The sequence below is a fragment of the Vicugna pacos genome, chromosome 19 (assembly GCF_048564905.1).
Source record: "Vicugna pacos chromosome 19, VicPac4, whole genome shotgun sequence".
NCBI classification, from domain to species: Eukaryota; Metazoa; Chordata; class Mammalia; order Artiodactyla; family Camelidae; genus Vicugna; species Vicugna pacos.
Window position 1 is genome coordinate 4,950,452 of NC_133005.1, and position 16,433 is coordinate 4,966,884.

Sequence of the window (16,433 nt, forward strand, 5' to 3'; positions counted from 1 at the left end):
AGGAAGGATGCGGAGGGAGAGAGAGCAAGCGGAGGGGGCGAGGGGGCCGGGGGGAGGGAGAGAGGGTGGGGAGCGGTAGGACTCACCCAGCATCTTCCTCCAGGCCAGCACTTGGAAGGGAAGTGACCCCAACATTTTTGGAAAGGTTTTTGACATCCAGGATTGAAGTAGGTGTTTTTTAATCAAACCCTAATTAACTAGAAATCTAAAAAGAATTTGAATACCCTTTCGTTAGCAGTTTTTTTTTGCTTTGTTTTGTTTGTTGTTTATTTTTTCAGTTGGGCTTCTCCGAGGCTGGGTTTGAGGCTGGGCATGGATGCAGACACTGGGGTTTTTAATGGCTTTCTAGCATTTCTGTGGCTGGGTGGGCAAGGCAGATTTTTCAAGGGTGCATTAGAGTCTACCTACTTCTCCAGTCCCTTTCTCAAAAACAGTCTTGACCGGTGCTTCTGAATCTTCGGTGTGCGCCCTCCGGAGGGTGTGTCAGCACAGGCTCCTGGGTCTCAGCCTGGAGCCCCGACCCGGCAGGTCTGGGAGACACCAGATTTGTTACCTTTCTAGTCATTTCAGGCGTGCGGTCCAGGGCCCACACTTGGAGAACCGCTGGCCTAGATGTGAAAAAGACACGGTACCAGGGTTGGAGTGTTTCCTAACGTTAGACGGTTGGCCCAGAGTCTTGATTTGGAAAAATCTAGGCGCTTCTGCTGGTGGAGCTTTTGAAAATGCAGCGGCCAGCATCCGAAGCATAATGAAACCACAAGCGTCTACACATTGCTGAGCTCTGGCACGCACGAAAGAAAACACTTCCAAACGAGTTCTCCCCCCGAATCAGCAACTGCGCATCCCAGTGACAGCTGCTCACCTTCGGGAGTGTTCCGAGGCTGTTTATCAGATGACTGTCCTCAAAGCGAGAGAATGTGCTTGCAGAGCATCTGGTTAATCTCTCCTGCAAGGACAAATGTGGGCTGGCCTTTTATTGTCGCTGTGAGCAGGGTTAAAGGTTGGCCGATGGGACCTGGGAGCGGTTGTTTGGCGAGATCTGGGGGGTGGCGGGGAAGCGTGGCAGGCAGCTTGCGGGGTGGGACCAGTGCTCAGCACTCAGCTCCCTGGTGGTGGAGAGAAGCCCGAGACATTCCCGTCCCGTAATCGTCCCTGTTAACTTCCATTAACTAGCTGCACGAGCGCTGGCTCAGCCTGGTCTCAGCCTTCTCGTCTGCAAGGGGAGACCGGTTTCTGAGCTGCGCTGGGCAGAGCCCTCAGGCTCCTCGGGTTTGCCTGAAGGGCCTCTGAGGGAGGAGGGCCGCTAGGCTGAGCGGGGTTCCTGTTCCCGCATCGTGTCCTTCAAGCAGCACACCTCTGCTTTGATCTAGCGCAGAGATAAACTCTGAAGTGCTCTTGGGTGGACAAAACAGTTCCAGAAGTTTGAGTTGGGTGAGTGTTGGCCACTCCTCGACCATCTTTCTGAAGTTTCAGACCAAATTCACACGGACAGATATGTGCTAAATAAGCATTATTCCGATGCAGGCTCCCAAAGTTCCTGCAGCCTGTTCTCCATGAAGTCCCGGCTCCCTGTCGTTTTAGATGCTAAGGTGACACTTTGCATGAAAAGCTCCTTCAAGGCAGGTGATACAGTAAAGTCAGGATTCTGATATCCTCAGCGTCAGCATCAGACAATCGTCCCCTCCTACACCAGTGGACTTTTACAGGGATGGTCATACAGACTCGAGTGCCTTTCCTACGAGTGCTGGCCAAAGGCCTCCCTGGAAGCTAAACCCAACTAGAGCCTGGAGGACCAGGGTCTCAAAATATCTTGGTCAGGCCACATACTTTAACTGTCCTAACTTTTCACGCAGGGGTAGAGAGTGTCTTAAATATTTTAGCAAACCACATATCTGCATTAATGAGAGCCTGTTGCTAACAGTCATCATGCTTTTTAACAAGCCATTAGGAAGGCAGTAAAAATTCACTTAGCAAGGCCTTAGGTAGTGGAGGTGTCTCCGGAGAAGGGGCAAGTAACACACACTGGTAACAGCTCGCTGAACTGCTGAAGTATTTAATTCCAGACGTCACAGTGCTATGTTATTAGGACCATGCACGTGTCTTCATATCTACTTGGTTGATCCAAACAAGGTCAATGAGATAAAAGTTGATGAAGTATCGAAAAGTTTGGTGAGAACATTCAGCTTTCTGTCATGAGTCTCGTTTCCAACTTTAAAGGAACAAACGCTATTCATGTTAAAGATGCACTTGATATTGAAGATACGTGGTCTTAAGGTACGTGTCAACAGTCCTTGGGAGAAAACTATTACAATTAAGGTTTCCTGTTCCACAGGCTGTCTTTTCACTTCACTGAGGGTCTCTTGCTGAGCAGAGGTTTTGAGTTCGATGCAGTCTCACTTGTTAACTGTTGACTTTTGTTTTCTTAGGATTTTTATGTGTAGGTGTTAAATCATTTAAGTCTTCAATCCATTTAAGTTCATTTTTGTGAATGGTGTAAGATGGGGTCTAGCTTCCTTCTAAAACTAAGGTTTCTGTGTTAAGGGAAAACTATTTCTTAGTCTTAGAAATTCAACTCACCGATGATAGGACATAGAACAAATACAGGCTTAACTTAAATGTTAAGGTGATTGGTCTGTAAATATACGCTTTCTCCCTGATCTTCTTCTGTCAAGGTTTCTCACCCCGGCCCTACTGACATTTCGGACTGGAGAATCCTTTGCTGGGTGGGGTTGTCCTATGTATTGTAAGACATTCAGCAGCATCCCTGGCCTCTACCCAGAAGATGCCCATAGTAACACCCCACCACCCAACTGACAATGAAAAATACCTCCAGATATTGTCAAATTTCCCGATTTGGGCAAAACCACTCCCCACTAGAACTGCTATTCTAGACCGGGTCCAGTGGGCTAACCCAATGCTTTGCTAGAAATGCAGAATCTCAGACACCCTCCTGGGCCAAACCACAGCCTGCGTTTCAGTAAGCCCCGGGGCGGGGGGTCTGGGTGTTCAGCCACTGGGCTGGATTCACCCCATGCCCGACGCCCCGCGCAGCCCTCAGGCTGGGACCCGTGCCTCTCTCCGCAGGAAGCTGATGAGGCCTTGCTGCGTAACCTGCGCCTTCAGATCGAAGCCCAGTTTCTGCAGGATGATATCAGTGCAGCCAAGGACAGGTTCAAAAAGGTAACAACCATGGCCCTTCTGAAGCCCCTCCCCCCAGAAAGCCGGTCCAGGGCACTCGTGGCTGAAACATGAGATGGCTGGAGCGGGCTTCCTTTTGTGTGCATTGGCCCTGGTGGGCTGATGGCTGGACGGCCCTCGGTGAACCAGGTGTGTGTCGAGGAGGAGGTGGCAGTGCGTGTGTGTGTGCGTGGCGGGGGTGGGAGCTCATATCTGTGTAATACCTTCCAGTCCACAGATGGTCTATAGATCCATCTTGATTAACCTCTAGCCTGTCAAGTGGCTCCCCTCAGAAAATGCAACAATTGTAATTTTTTAGTGCTGCTTCTGATGGAACATGTGGCATTCAGGAGCCTCTCATGTATTGCGGTGCTCTGCCCCGACCCCCACCAGCTTCTCACAGGCCTCCCTGTGTGTGTGTGGGGGCTTTATGTTCTGGGAAAATCCAGTCCTGGAGCTGTGTAACCGAGGGCCAGTGGCCTAACCTCTCTGAGCTTCTTCATCTTCAAAATGCAAATGCCAGGCCCTCCTTCCCGCACAGCTGTGTTACCTGAGCGTAGCTGACCTGTGAGCCTGGCGGGGCCCGCGGGGCTGACCTCCCCAGTGGGCTCTGGCCTCCCTCCAGCTGCCCGGATCTGCCTCAGGGCCCTCTCGAGGCAGCAGAGGGCAGCTCTGCCTCACAGGACTTGTTAGGGAGTTGATGCCCCGGGAGCCACCTTGCAGGGACGGCCGGGAGGTGGCGGACACGTGCCCCAGCTCCCGCTCACCTGCTTTTCTGCCTGGCTCCAAGGTCCCGGCTAGCTCCCGGCACCCACGGGGGCCGCTCAGCTGATAACACGGAGCCTTATCTTGGCTGCCTTTCCTTCCCAGTCTCACCTCCTCTACTCGGGTTTCCTGGTGCCTTCGCCCAGGTAAACTGTTTGCACTCAGATCCTTCTGTCAGGGTCTGCATCTTAGTAGGGGCTGCTGTAACAAAGTGCCACGGACTGGGTGGCTTATGAGCAACAGAAATTCGTTTCTCAGTTCTGGAGGCCACAAGTCTGAGATCAGGGTCCCAGCAGGTCGGGCTCTGGTGAGAGCCCTCTTCCCGGCTTGCAGACGGCTGCCTTCTCACTGTGTGCTCACCTGGCTTTCCTGGGTTCGTGTGCACAGAGCTCTCTAGAGCCTCTTCTTCTAAGGGCACTAATCCCATCTGGGGGCCCCACCCTCAGGACCACGTCTAAATCTAATTCTTTCTCAAAGGCCCCACCTCCAAATACCATCCCGCTGGGGGTTAGGGGTTTAACGTGTGAATTTTGGAGGACACAGCATTCAATCTACAATCGTCTGCTGCTGGGAAGCACAAACTAAGGATACTTGGTGATACACATGCAGCGCCTCGTACCGCCTGGAGCTTGGCAAGTGCTCAGCCGACATCAGATTCTCCTCCTGCCTCAGTGTTTACCTGCTTCAGCACCGCGAGCAGCCCTGATGCTCTGCACAGTAGGGATAGCCCCCCCATCCCTCCAACTTCCTATCAGGACCTGCCTGTTTCCTCCTCCCCACCTACCTCCTTGCCTCTGCTGTGCTTTTCAGGAATGCTGGGAGCGGGGCCTGGAGGGCAGTATCTGTGCAGCTCATAGCATCCTTCAAGGCTTTTTAGAATAATAATAACAATAGCTCATATTCTGAATCTTCTGTGCACTGACTCATCCCAACAAGAGCCTTGCGAGAGAGTCTTGGGTTCCCTGGCAGCAGAGCCCAAGGTGCTGTACTGATGGAGAGCCCCCGGGAGAAGGCGGGGAGCGGGATGGCACAGGCGGAGGAGCTGAGCAGAGCTGTGCGCTTCCCTGGAGTCGAGCTTCAGCCTGATCCCGTGGGGGGCTCTGAAGCATGAATCACACCACGGGGCTGGTCCCACCTTGAGGCAAGAGGGTTGGCTTTGGTCCTCCTGTGCCAGGGAGTCATTGGTCCAGGTTGGGGATGAGATGGGGTCGGGGGAAGTTTTGTAGCTTCCCGAACCTGATGACCATTGTCCGGCCGAGGGCAGCTCTCCAGAGGGGGGCAGCTGTGCTGTGTCATCAGCCCCCACGCTCGGAGCTCTGCTGGTAAGAGAGATCAGGCACCCCCTCCAGACTGCTAGCCCTCTTTTATAGCCGATCCTGAGTTCTAGGAGGTTTAAGTAGCTTGCCCGAGGCCACATGCAGCTAGTAAAGCCAGTAAGTGAGTTAGTCCAGGTCTGACTGACCAGAGCCCGTCCTTTGAAGCATGGCTCTGTTCTGGTGTCGGCAAGGGTCCTCTGTGCCCTGGGGCCTCTTTGTCCTCCATCCATGCTTTTCTCTTGGACCCCTGCCATCCAGGGCTCTATGGAGACAGCACAAAGCAGCCATGTAACTGAAGGGGATGGTGACAAAACCAAGCCTCAGTTTACCCACCGGCCCATTGTTCTTGTGACGATTCAAGGAGGTGTAAAGTGCCCTCTGCACAGATCGCAGTCCGTCCTACTTGTGACAGTGGAACACGCAGAAGCATTCACCCCTGGGGTCACCTGGTCCTGGAGGGAAAAATCCCGGCAGCTCAGGTTTGAACGAGAATGCTTCCCTTCCCCCCAACAGAACCTTCTGGAGATTCAGACCTACGTCACCATCCTGCAGCAGATCATCCAGACCACCCCGCAAGCAGCCACCATAACGAGCGGGATGAGAGAGGTAAGGACGGAGCTCAGGCTGCAGGGGTCCCCCGGGGAGGCCCGTGGTGCAGCCTGCGAGCCCGGCTCACAGAGACCCAGGGAGAGGCGTCCGCGGTGGGTTAACGCTTCCCCGCCCGCGCTGGGCACTCACATTTGAAGTTCACTCTTCTGCCCTTCCACCCAGACAGTGCAGGCTGGTGTTTAGACATCTGAGGACGTCGACTGTGTCCCTGAACACTTCCTAGGCACTTCCTTTGGGGATTATGGGCTCTTCCTCCTCGCCTGGTTTGTAAGGAACCAGCCGACCATTTCCCAAGCGCTGCAGCGTCACTGCATCCCCGCCGGCAGCGGGCGGGAGTTTCTGTTGCTCTGCGTCCTTGCCAGCGTTGGCTCTGTCGGGTTTTATTTTGGCTTTGCTGTTGGCTAATAGGTATGCTGTATATTTCACTGTGCCTTTAACTCGCAGCCCCTAATGACTAATGATGCAGAGCATCTTTTCAGGTGCTTATTTGCCACCCAGACAACTTCTTTGTTGGACCCCTAGGCAAATCATTTGCCCATTTTTTTTATTGTGTTGTTTGTTTTCTTATCTCTTGTATCAGTTGGACACAGAGAGCCTCAGACACTTAGTGACTATGTTTTCAAGGTCAGGCTCTGCTAATGGTTATGTGAGTCTGTGGCATGAGAGTTCTTGGGAAAGGATAGAGATGACTGAAGCCAATTTTTAAAAAATCGGGATTTGGATGTAAAACCGTAGTCCCAGTATAATGTTCCAAATTCCTTCTTCACTCCGCTCTCCAGCAGCTCAACAGGATGGCGGTGTGTCTTGTTCCCTCATGTGGTTTATGGGATTTTGTGATGCATAGTATATGTGTGAATAGAAACCGAAAAGGATGCAGATTAAAACACAATTGTCACTTGCCCTTCCTCCAGAGGACTGGAGGCGGGGACAGGGCGCTGTGGACGCGTCAGCTCGTAAGATTCTGGGTTTTTCTGCAAGGATGCCTTTGGACAGAAATCTGCCCAGGGCCCCACTTCACAGAGCCAGTGGCTGACTGCTCGAGGATTTTTTGGTTTGTTTCAAACTAATTTTTTTTTTAATATCAAAGCTAAAGAAAATCCAAAATTTGCTTTAGGAAACACTTTAGAACCCTGCCAAGTAACAATTAAGAGGCAGGAAAGTTACTTTTTGGCCCCGACAAGGATATTCTTGTCCACCTTTCCCCTCAATGACCCTTGCAGGCTCCCGCTACCCTTAGTGTAACCGGGCTGCCATTCAGGCCTAAAGAGCAGCTTTTCCTGAGGCATAATTTTCTTTGTCAGAGGTGTCTTTCCAGACACCTTATTTCTACTTTGCAAATCTGTTCCCCTTTAGTGCAAAGGTGTTTTACGTCAGCTCACACTTTTAAAATCATACCATCTGTTCCCCTGGTAACCCAGTTCCTCTGAGCTGTAGATTGATAGAGGCGTCTACACGTAGTTTGACAGTGTCAATGATCGCCAGCGATCCGCAGCATCACCTGGAGGTTGAGAGATGCACAGAAGCTCCAGCCCGACCCCCAGCAGATCCGCTGAGTCAGAATCTGCATTTTAGCGAGACGCTCAGGGATTCATGTGCACGTTAATAAGCAGATTCGGAAAGTTATCAAGGATGTAATTAGCGCTGCTTCCTAGGAGCACGGGGTTGCTGTGTCCTTAAAGCACAATGCCCGTGCCCTCTCACCAGAGGCCACGGGTGACACCCCTGTGGTCAGGTAAAGCTGGTTTATTATTCCCTGCAGGAGAGGTGGGTGTGCGCCGTGGGGGAGGGACACGTGTGGGGTGACCTGAGGGGTGAGGGTGGGTACGCGGGGCCCTGACGGCTGGGTGCTTCCACAGGAGGCTGGTTGTGCAACTGAGCATCCCCATAGTTTGTACCTCCGAGGCAGAGAAATGGAGTGTGGCTGAGGCGGGGCTTGGCAACGAAGTGGCATCACTGGTGTTAGTGGCCGTTTTGGTGGTTGCACAGTGGTCTTTTGGTCTGAGCTCAGGCTCATATGCAAAGCGGTCTTGTTTCTGCCTTGTTCTCCTGTGATCCCAGAGTGACACCAACCCACTGGGGGTCAGGGCTTCGGCCTGTGAATTTGGGGTGGACAAAATTAGGGCCCCTCACCCCTTTCTTCCTTGCATTTCCCTGCACGTCGAGCCTGTGTGAGTGCTGAGTCTGGCTTTTTTTGTGCAGGAGAAGCTTCTGACAGAACGGGAAGCCGCCGCCCTGCAGAGTCAGCTGGCAGACGGCCGAGAGATGATCTGCCTCCTGCAGACCCAAAGAGCCGAGCTGCAGGCCCAGGTACACCCGCAACCTGCACGGGCTTGTCACGGGTCACGTGCATCCAACTCAGTGGATTCCCACGAACGCAACACACCTGTGTGTCCAGCCCTCAGAGCCAGAAGCAGTGATCTGGGTCGGGGGACCAGCTGTCTGTGCTGACAGAGGGCTGCCCAGGATGCAGGCCCTGCCCAGACTGGAGAAGTCCTGAGCAACCAACCGGGGACATTCCTGTCTCCCCCAGAGGTTCCTCTCGAGCCCCCTTGAGTCACCGCCCCTCCCCCACCAAGGGTAAGGCTATCCCCACTTCTGCATAACTGATCCATTTTGCCCAGTTCAGCCTTATTTTTAAAAATAAGAAGTGGACACTTGTTGGGGCTTTTTATTTTACCCTTGCTCACACCTGTGCTTCACTTTTCTCTTCTCATGACCTAAAAATCTCTCTCTTGGAATCTGGCTGCAACCCTAGAGAGACTGGTTGTGTCAGGATTTGCTCCTGCTCAGCATTTGCTAGAGGAGAATCCACATTTCCATCCCCACCCCCTCATCTTTTTTTGGTGCAGCTTAATTTGAAAACTAAACTCAACGGCAAGGCTCAGTCCTGCTTCTGTGGGCTTCCTTCTTGCTTCATGGCTCGCTCTGCCCTATTTCTTCTGCTTTTCTCTCTTGTTACCGGAAACCTGGCTATTCTGGTGGGAACACTGGGTTAGGATAATGTGCCTTCCCACGCTGGGAAACCACATTTCCCAAATCATAAAGTAAGCTGACATTTGGTTTGAGAACTACACATACAGGACAGGAGAACACAAATTTAAAAAACCTGCCTCTGTAAAAACCTGGACCATTAGACATTATACGTTACTCTGTCTCTATCCCACCAACACCTACAAGGTCGAAACGTGTTGAAGCCACAGGATGAGGTGCTTTCTGCAGGTACTTAGTGTTCTCCGGATCCCGGGACTGCAGAGCTCACAATCTGAATTCCTACCCCAGGCTCCACGCTGCCCACTCACTGCGCAGCAGCTCAGGGGCCACCAGAGAGCAAACGGGGGTCTGGCGATGGTCCCCTGAGGCAAAGATCTCAGCTTGAGAAAGCTGGGACTGCCCTCAAAACTCATCCTTCTCTTGTGACAAACCATGGCTTGGGGGCCAGATGCACCATTTTGGTGACTTGGTAGTGAGTGTGTGGTTTCCTCTGAGACCCTGAAAGGATGGGGGAGGGTGAGTGTGAGTATATGTGTATGCGTATGTGTATGTATTTGTGTATGTGTGTGCATATTTTTCTATGTGTGCTTGCGTGTGGGTATATAATGTCTATGTGTACACATCCATGTATATGTGTGTATGTAAGTGTACACGTGCATGTGTGTATATGTGTGTGTGAATCAGAGTCTGGAGAAGTGGACACAAACCCAGTCATGGTTCTAGAGACCGGTGTTTTCCAAACCACCAGTGGGTTGTAAAACGAATTCCGCAGAATCGCCTGGCATTAGAAAAGAAGAAATTGGTAACACTAGGCAGACGAAAATGAATAAATGAGGTAAGATAAGACATAACAGAGTGCATGGCAAGTGCAGGTAGGGATTGTTCTGTGACACCTTTTTTTTTTTAACATTTTTTATTGATTTATAATCATTTTACAATGTTGTGTCAAATTCCAGTGTTCAGCACAATTTTTCAGTCATTCATGGACATATACACACTCATTGTCACATTTTTTTCTCTGTGATTTATCATAACATTTTGTGTATATTTCCCTGTGCTATACAGTGTAATCTTGTTTATCTATTCTACAATTTCGAAATCCCAGTCTATCCCTTCCCACCCTCTACCCCCCTGGTAACCACAAATCTGTATTCTATGTCCATGAGTCTATTTCTGTCCTGTATTTATGCTTTGTTTTTGTTTGTTTGTTTGTTTTTGTTTTTGTTTTTTAGATTCCACATATGAGCGATCTCATATGGTATTTTTCTTTCTCTTTCTGGCTTACTTCACTTAGAATGACATTCTCTAGGAGCATCCATGTTGCTGCAAATGGCATTATGTTGTCGGTTTTTATGGCTGAGTAGTATTGCATTGTATAAATATACTACATCTTCTTTATCCAGTCACCTGTTGATGGACATTTAGGCTGTTTCCATGTTTTGGCTATTGTAAATAGAGCTGCTATGAACATTGGAGTGCAGGTGTCATCCTGAAGTAGATTTCTTTCTGGATACAAGCCCAGGAGTGGGATTCCTGGGTCATATGGTAAGTCTATTCCTAGTCTTTTGAGGAATCTCCACACTGTTTTCCATAGTGGCTGCACCAAACTGCATTCCCACCAGCAGTGTAGGAGGGTTCCCCTTTCTCCACAGCCTCTCCAGCATTTGTCATTTTTGGATTTTTGAATGACGGCCATTCTGACTGGTGTGAGTGATACCTCATTGTAGTTTTGATTTGCATTTCTCTGATAATTAGTGATATTGAACATTTTTTCATGTGCTTTTTGATCATTTGTATGTCTTCCTTGGAGAATTGCTTGTTTAGGTCTTCTGCCCATTTTTGGATTGGGTTGTTTATTTTTTCCTTATTGAGTCGTATGTGCTGCTTATATATTTTGGAGATCAAGCCTTTGTCGGTTTCACTTGCAAAAATTTTCTCCCATTCCGTAGGTTTTCTTCTTGTTTTATTTCTGGTTTCCTTTGCTCTGCAGAAGCTTGTAAGTTTCATTAGGTCCCATTTGTTTATTCTTGCTTTTATTTCTTCTAGGAGAAAATTTTTGAAATGTATGTCAGATAATGTTTTGCCTATGTTTTCCTCTAGGAGGTTTATTGTATCTTGTCTTATGTTTAAGTCTTTAATCCACTTTGAGTTGATTTTTGTATATGGTGTAAGGGTGTGTTCTAGCTTCATTGTTTCACATGCTGCTGTCCAGTTTTCCCAACACCATTTGCTGAAGATGTTCTGTGACACCTTTGCTTTAAACATGTGTGTGTGTTTAAGTATATATATGTTCAGATGCACACACATACATATATCTTTATGTGATGTGTGTGGTTTGTGATGTAAAATGTGGCTCTTCCCGTGGTCATGGTGATAAAGTTGGAAAACTGTGCCCTAGAGACTGAGAAAGACAAGAGAGTCCAGCCTGATGTGTTCAAGTCCAGTTCCAGGACAAAAAGACTGCTTCTCTCTCTGTGGACACATGTGCATTTGCTGACTGTACAAACAGGACATGTCATAAAGGATTAGGCTAGTTTCTGAGCCTGGGAAATAAGTCTCTGCTTGGCACTTGTCTCCTCCCGTAGTGGCTGCAGGAGGACTTACTCGTCCTTGCCTCTCTGAGCCGGGGGACTTCACCTTCCATTCTGTGCCACACTCTCCCTCCACCCCCACCCCCTGCCCATCCAGCAGGTGAGGCCCCTGGACCCCTTCTCAGAAAAATGTTGTTGAAGGCATAATATAAAGTACATATTATTGAAAGGAAACCAGTTACAGTGAAACAAAACATTAACTGCTGAATTAGATATCAAAATATTACCAAATCATTCCCTATATAATGGTATATGTGCTTATAATAGGTAAAATCTAGCAGTGGGTCTAATGAAACATGACTTGTGTTAGTTTTCTCTTGTGGCCAGAAGACATCACCACGAAGTGGGGCCTAGGCAGCAGTCCCGAGTAACATCACAGCTCCGTAGGTCAGAGGTCCGGGCAGGCTGGGCCGCTGCCTCTGCTCTGCGGCTCACAAGGCTGAAATAAAGGTGTTGGCCAGCCTGGGGCCCCCTTATCCTGAGGTTCTTGGGGGACGACCTGCTTCCTGCCCTTGACCTAAGCCAAAAGGCCGAGAAGCGACCACAGCCTGCTTCCTGTCCCAGTCCTGTTGCAGGCAGGACTCAGTTCTGTGTGGGCCAGAAGGACGGGGGGTCCTATTCCTTTGCTGGCTGCTGGGATCTCTCTGGTTTCTGCTCCTAAGGGCTCATACGATTACGGATTAGCTGGAGTAATCTCCCTATTTTTTAAGGTCAACTGATTAAGAGCCTCACTTACATGTGCAAAGTTCCTTTGCTGTGTAACATAACATATTCATGGGTCTAAAGCTAAGGGGCAAAGGTCATGGGGGCCAGAAGTCTGCCTAATTAGCTCTAATTAGAACACAGACGTGGGGGGAGGGTATTGCTCAGTGGCAGAGTGGGTGCTTAGCATGCACAGGTCCTGGGTTCAATCCCCAGCACCTCCATTAAAATAAATAAATTAAAAACTCCTAATTACGTCTCCCTCAAAATAAGCAAAAGTTAATTTAAAAAATAATTTAAAAAACCCCACAGATGTGGCAGAGCCCACTGGAGAGTTTCTGACGCAGTAGGTGTGGGCGTGGCCCAAGAATCTGCATTTCTAAATTTCCAGAGGCTCCTGCTGGCCCAGGAGCTACACTCTGAAGACATTGATGTAAAGGGTAGGTCCCATGTTGGGCCAGAATGCTCTACATCTGGTCCACCTCCAGCTGAGTTCCTGGCTCAGACCCTCCATAGCCCTATTCAAGAGATAGTCATGGCTGACTTCTTGCTGACTTTAAAAGGTTTTAGTGCCTTCCCAATGGAGTAGCTAGGCTGAGCGCTCCAAGGGAGATTGGGCGGTGTAGCCCCTGGCAGGGCCGGTGCTGTGGCTGGGGACGTGGTGGGGGTGGGCGAGGGAGCGCTGCGGGTGGGCAGGGCTGCGGCAGCTGGTTCCGCCAAGGGTTAGGGCATCTGATGCGTCCAGCCCCTCCACAGCCGGGTCCTCGGGGGGCGGTACCTGACCCGGCAACGTCAGCGTCACCTGGGAACTTGTCAGAAACGCACATTCACAGGCCCATCCCAGACCTGCGGAATCAGGAACTCTGGGGCGGGGACCAGCCATCTCTTTTAACAAGCCCTTCAGGGGGCTCTGCGGGCTCGAATTGGAGAACACTGGTCCGCAGGTTGCCCGGAACGGAACCCCAATTGGAAGTGGGGGCCGCTCCTTTGAGGCCGAACGTAGACTGCACAGGAGACCCCTGCGGAAGGCACTTCTCACCAGTGGGAGAGAAAGGACAGGCATTCGGGTTCTCTAAATTGCATCAGCTGAGTTTCTGTGACAGGAAAGTGAAAAAAGTCACACATTACTCGGAAAGCAAGGTGTCATTTCTCATTGAAGTCGCCTAGCACCATCTGGTGGCCAGTTTTGGTAAGACAGTGTGATCAGTGAAGGACACTTGATTTCTTTTTCCTCTTTGAAATGACCTTGGGCCCAAAGGAGTCTGGGGACCTAAGAAGACTGAGGCAGGAAAATTTTTCTTTACCTTTTAAAAAATTGAAGTATAGTTGATTTACAGTGTTGTGTCAGTTTCATATATTGAATGGAGATATTTTTAATGAGGAAAAAAACCTGGTTAAACTCGCTTAAATAGCAAGGGTATTTTTTGGTTTATTTTCCAATAATTTTAGAGGTCTAAGAAGCTGCAAAATAGCACAGAGATTTCCCACACTCTTCATGCAGTTCCCCCGGGGTCAACATCTTAATAACACAGCGCAGTGGTTGACGGTGACACCAACCTTGTAACTGACTTGCCTGACTCTCATCCGTCATTACCCCACCCACGTCGCTTTTCCTGGTCCTGGATCCTTCATGCATTTAGATGTCCTGTCTCCTACTCCGGTCTGGAGCAGTTTCTGCCTTTGTTTCTCATGGCCTAGGTGGCCAGTTGTTCTGTGGAATGTCCCTCCACTGGGGCTTCCCTGGTGTGTTCTTGGGATTAGGCTGAGGCCCCGCGTTTGTGGCAGGAGCACAGCACGTGAGTGTCCTCGGTGCCTCTGGCCTGGGGCATCGTGTGGCTGTGCCTCCGACCTGGGGATGCAACTGGGATCACTTTGTTAAGATGGTGTCTGCTGGCTTTCTCCGCTGGAAGGATATTTTCCCTACAAAGGCTCAGGTAATAGAGGTGGTGGATGAAGTCTGGGAGCAGGTTGTGTGCAGGAGCTCGGAGCCAGGATCTGAGGCAGCTGCTCCCTCTCTCACCGTCTCCCTCATCCCCTCTTTCCTCTCTTTCCCAGGCTCACTCACCTCTGTTGTCTTTGCCTTTTGGCTTCATTTCTGTGTCTTTCTGAAGAATAGGCCTTCTCAGCTTCTGCACGCATGTCCCAGTGAGTCTAGAGCCTGCTATTCTGAGCTTCCTTTCCCGGAGAGGGATGTCCCGGAGAGGAGCCAGCCTGGGTCCTGGTTCTGTGACTTTGGTCAGGAGAGTGGGGTCCCATGGATGCCGGGACCCTTCAGATGTGTGAGATGGGACGACATCAGACCAGTCTCCTTTTTACTTATTTTTCGGCTGTCACATTTATGCTAACTCAGTGAAGTATGAAGAATGTACTTATTTGAATTGTACCTTTTATTCCGTGGACAGCAGTTTTGTTACTTTCCGGGTTTACCATCTTCCCGCTGTCCCTGGGGAGGGCTCTGTTAGGGGCTGGGTTCGGGGGAGCTGACGCAGGTGTAAGGAGAAGGGGTTCTGTTTTCACATTCCTCTGTGGCTTAAGGATTCTCTGCTGACAGAGAAGAGAGAAACAAGCCAGCAGAGCCAATAAAAGTGGGTGCACCGAGTCCAGGGCGTCCCTGCCAAGCCCGTGTCTTCAGGGAGAGGGTGGGAGGGTTTCCTGACGGTGGTGTCTCTGCCCACAGACGGCGGCCCTAGAGCAAGCTATTAAAGATGCCCACGAGTGTTACGATGACGAGATTCAGCTCTACAACGAGCAGATCGACACCCTGCGGAGGGAGATCGAGGAGGCGGAGAGGAGCCTGGAGAGGTCTTCCTATGACTGCCGGCAGCTGGTGGTCGCCCAGCAGACCCTGAGGAACGAGCTGGATCGCTATCATCGCATCATTGAGAACGAAGGCAACAGGTGTGGTAACAGTGGGGCTCGGCTGCAGTCGCGGCGACCGCTCCATCCGGCCACCTGCTTTTCCCAGATCTTTGCTGAGTGCCTCCTGTGTGCCAGTTCAGGCAGTGGGCATGTGGCAGGGAATCAAACCGAAACCCATGACCTCACGGAGCTTGAATGAATTTGTAACAGAGGGTGCGTGCGTGACCTGTGACAGGTCTGTGGAGTGAATTGTGGGGCAGGGAGGAGGGGTGCCGGTGAGGGTGATGGTGGGAGTGTTTGAAATTTTAAGTAGGGTGATCAGAAAGGCCTCATGGAGAAGGCTCCTTTCAGCTCCACAGGCCTGTCGGGGTTCAGTGTCTTAGCAGAGAGGATAGTCTCTTGAGATGCCACAGGCGAGGGGCCCGCCCAGGACCCGGAGCTCACCGGTGCTCAGAGGTGCAGCGTCATTACGCTGATTACTGATGTTGCCATCATGACGTTTAGCATCTGGTTGGGGCAGTAACATGGCTATCAGTGTGCTGTCTGGTGTCCTCCACATAATAGAACTGTGACTTGAACTCCGCTCCCCGCAAGGTGACTGGGAAGTATACCTCTGCCTCTGTGTCTGTATCTCATCATCGTCCACATCTCCACCTCCACCTGCACCATCTACTCTGAGTTATCTGGTCTGTATCATCTGTGTCCACCCGTACCTACACTTATGTCTGCCTCTGCAGCTGCATCACCTACCTGTGTGTCCATCCACACCACGTCTACATTGTCTACCTCATTTGTAGCTGCGCCTACACCGTCGACACCTGCAGCCTTGTCTATACCTGCAGCTACACTGACATCTCCACTGACACCTACACCTGCACCTGCATCACCTGCGTCTGTGTCGTCTGCACATACACCTACGTCTCCGTCATCTAGCCCACATCTGCATCACCTGCAGCTACACCTACATCTACACCATGTACATCTGTGTCATCTACACATAAACCCACAGCTACATGATCTGTAGCTACACCTACGCCTGCATCACCTAAACCTTCCCCCACACCCACGTCTCACTGACACCTGCAGCATCTGTGGCTGCATCATCTTCACGTACCTGCATCTCTGCGCCTACCTCCACATGGTCTACCTGTACAAATCAGCAGCTGCATCTGACATCGTTTATACCCACACCTATGTCTACATCTAGGCTGTGTCAGCGTCCATAACCGTGACCGCGTGTGTATCAGAGAGCAGCCGCCTCACATAACAACTCTCATTTTCTATTAAGTTGAGATTCTTCGATTCAGTCTTGCTGATTTTTTGAGTTTAGATGAAATTAAAAGAGAAGCACCCAGGAGTTTCCGCCCAGGAGCTCTTCTTTCCCTCTCCCCGGGGCTCTGTCTGGGCTGTGAGTGCCTTAATG

At 50.5% G+C, this 16,433-nt stretch overlaps 1 protein-coding gene across 11 annotated transcripts in view; it reads left to right on the forward strand.

Annotated features, from left to right (window-relative positions):
- Positions 1–16,433, forward strand: part of BFSP1 (beaded filament structural protein 1) — a 54,081-nt gene that overhangs the window by 33,811 nt on the left and 3,837 nt on the right. For all 11 annotated transcript variants that reach the window (XM_072943762.1, XM_072943758.1, XM_072943763.1 and 8 more), the window contains 4 exons: positions 3,085–3,180; positions 5,772–5,864; positions 8,067–8,174; positions 14,829–15,049. In XM_072943762.1, coding sequence (XP_072799863.1) covers positions 3,085–3,180; positions 5,772–5,864; positions 8,067–8,174; positions 14,829–15,049 — 518 coding nt within the window. The remainder of the gene's footprint in view (positions 1–3,084; positions 3,181–5,771; positions 5,865–8,066; positions 8,175–14,828; positions 15,050–16,433) is intronic.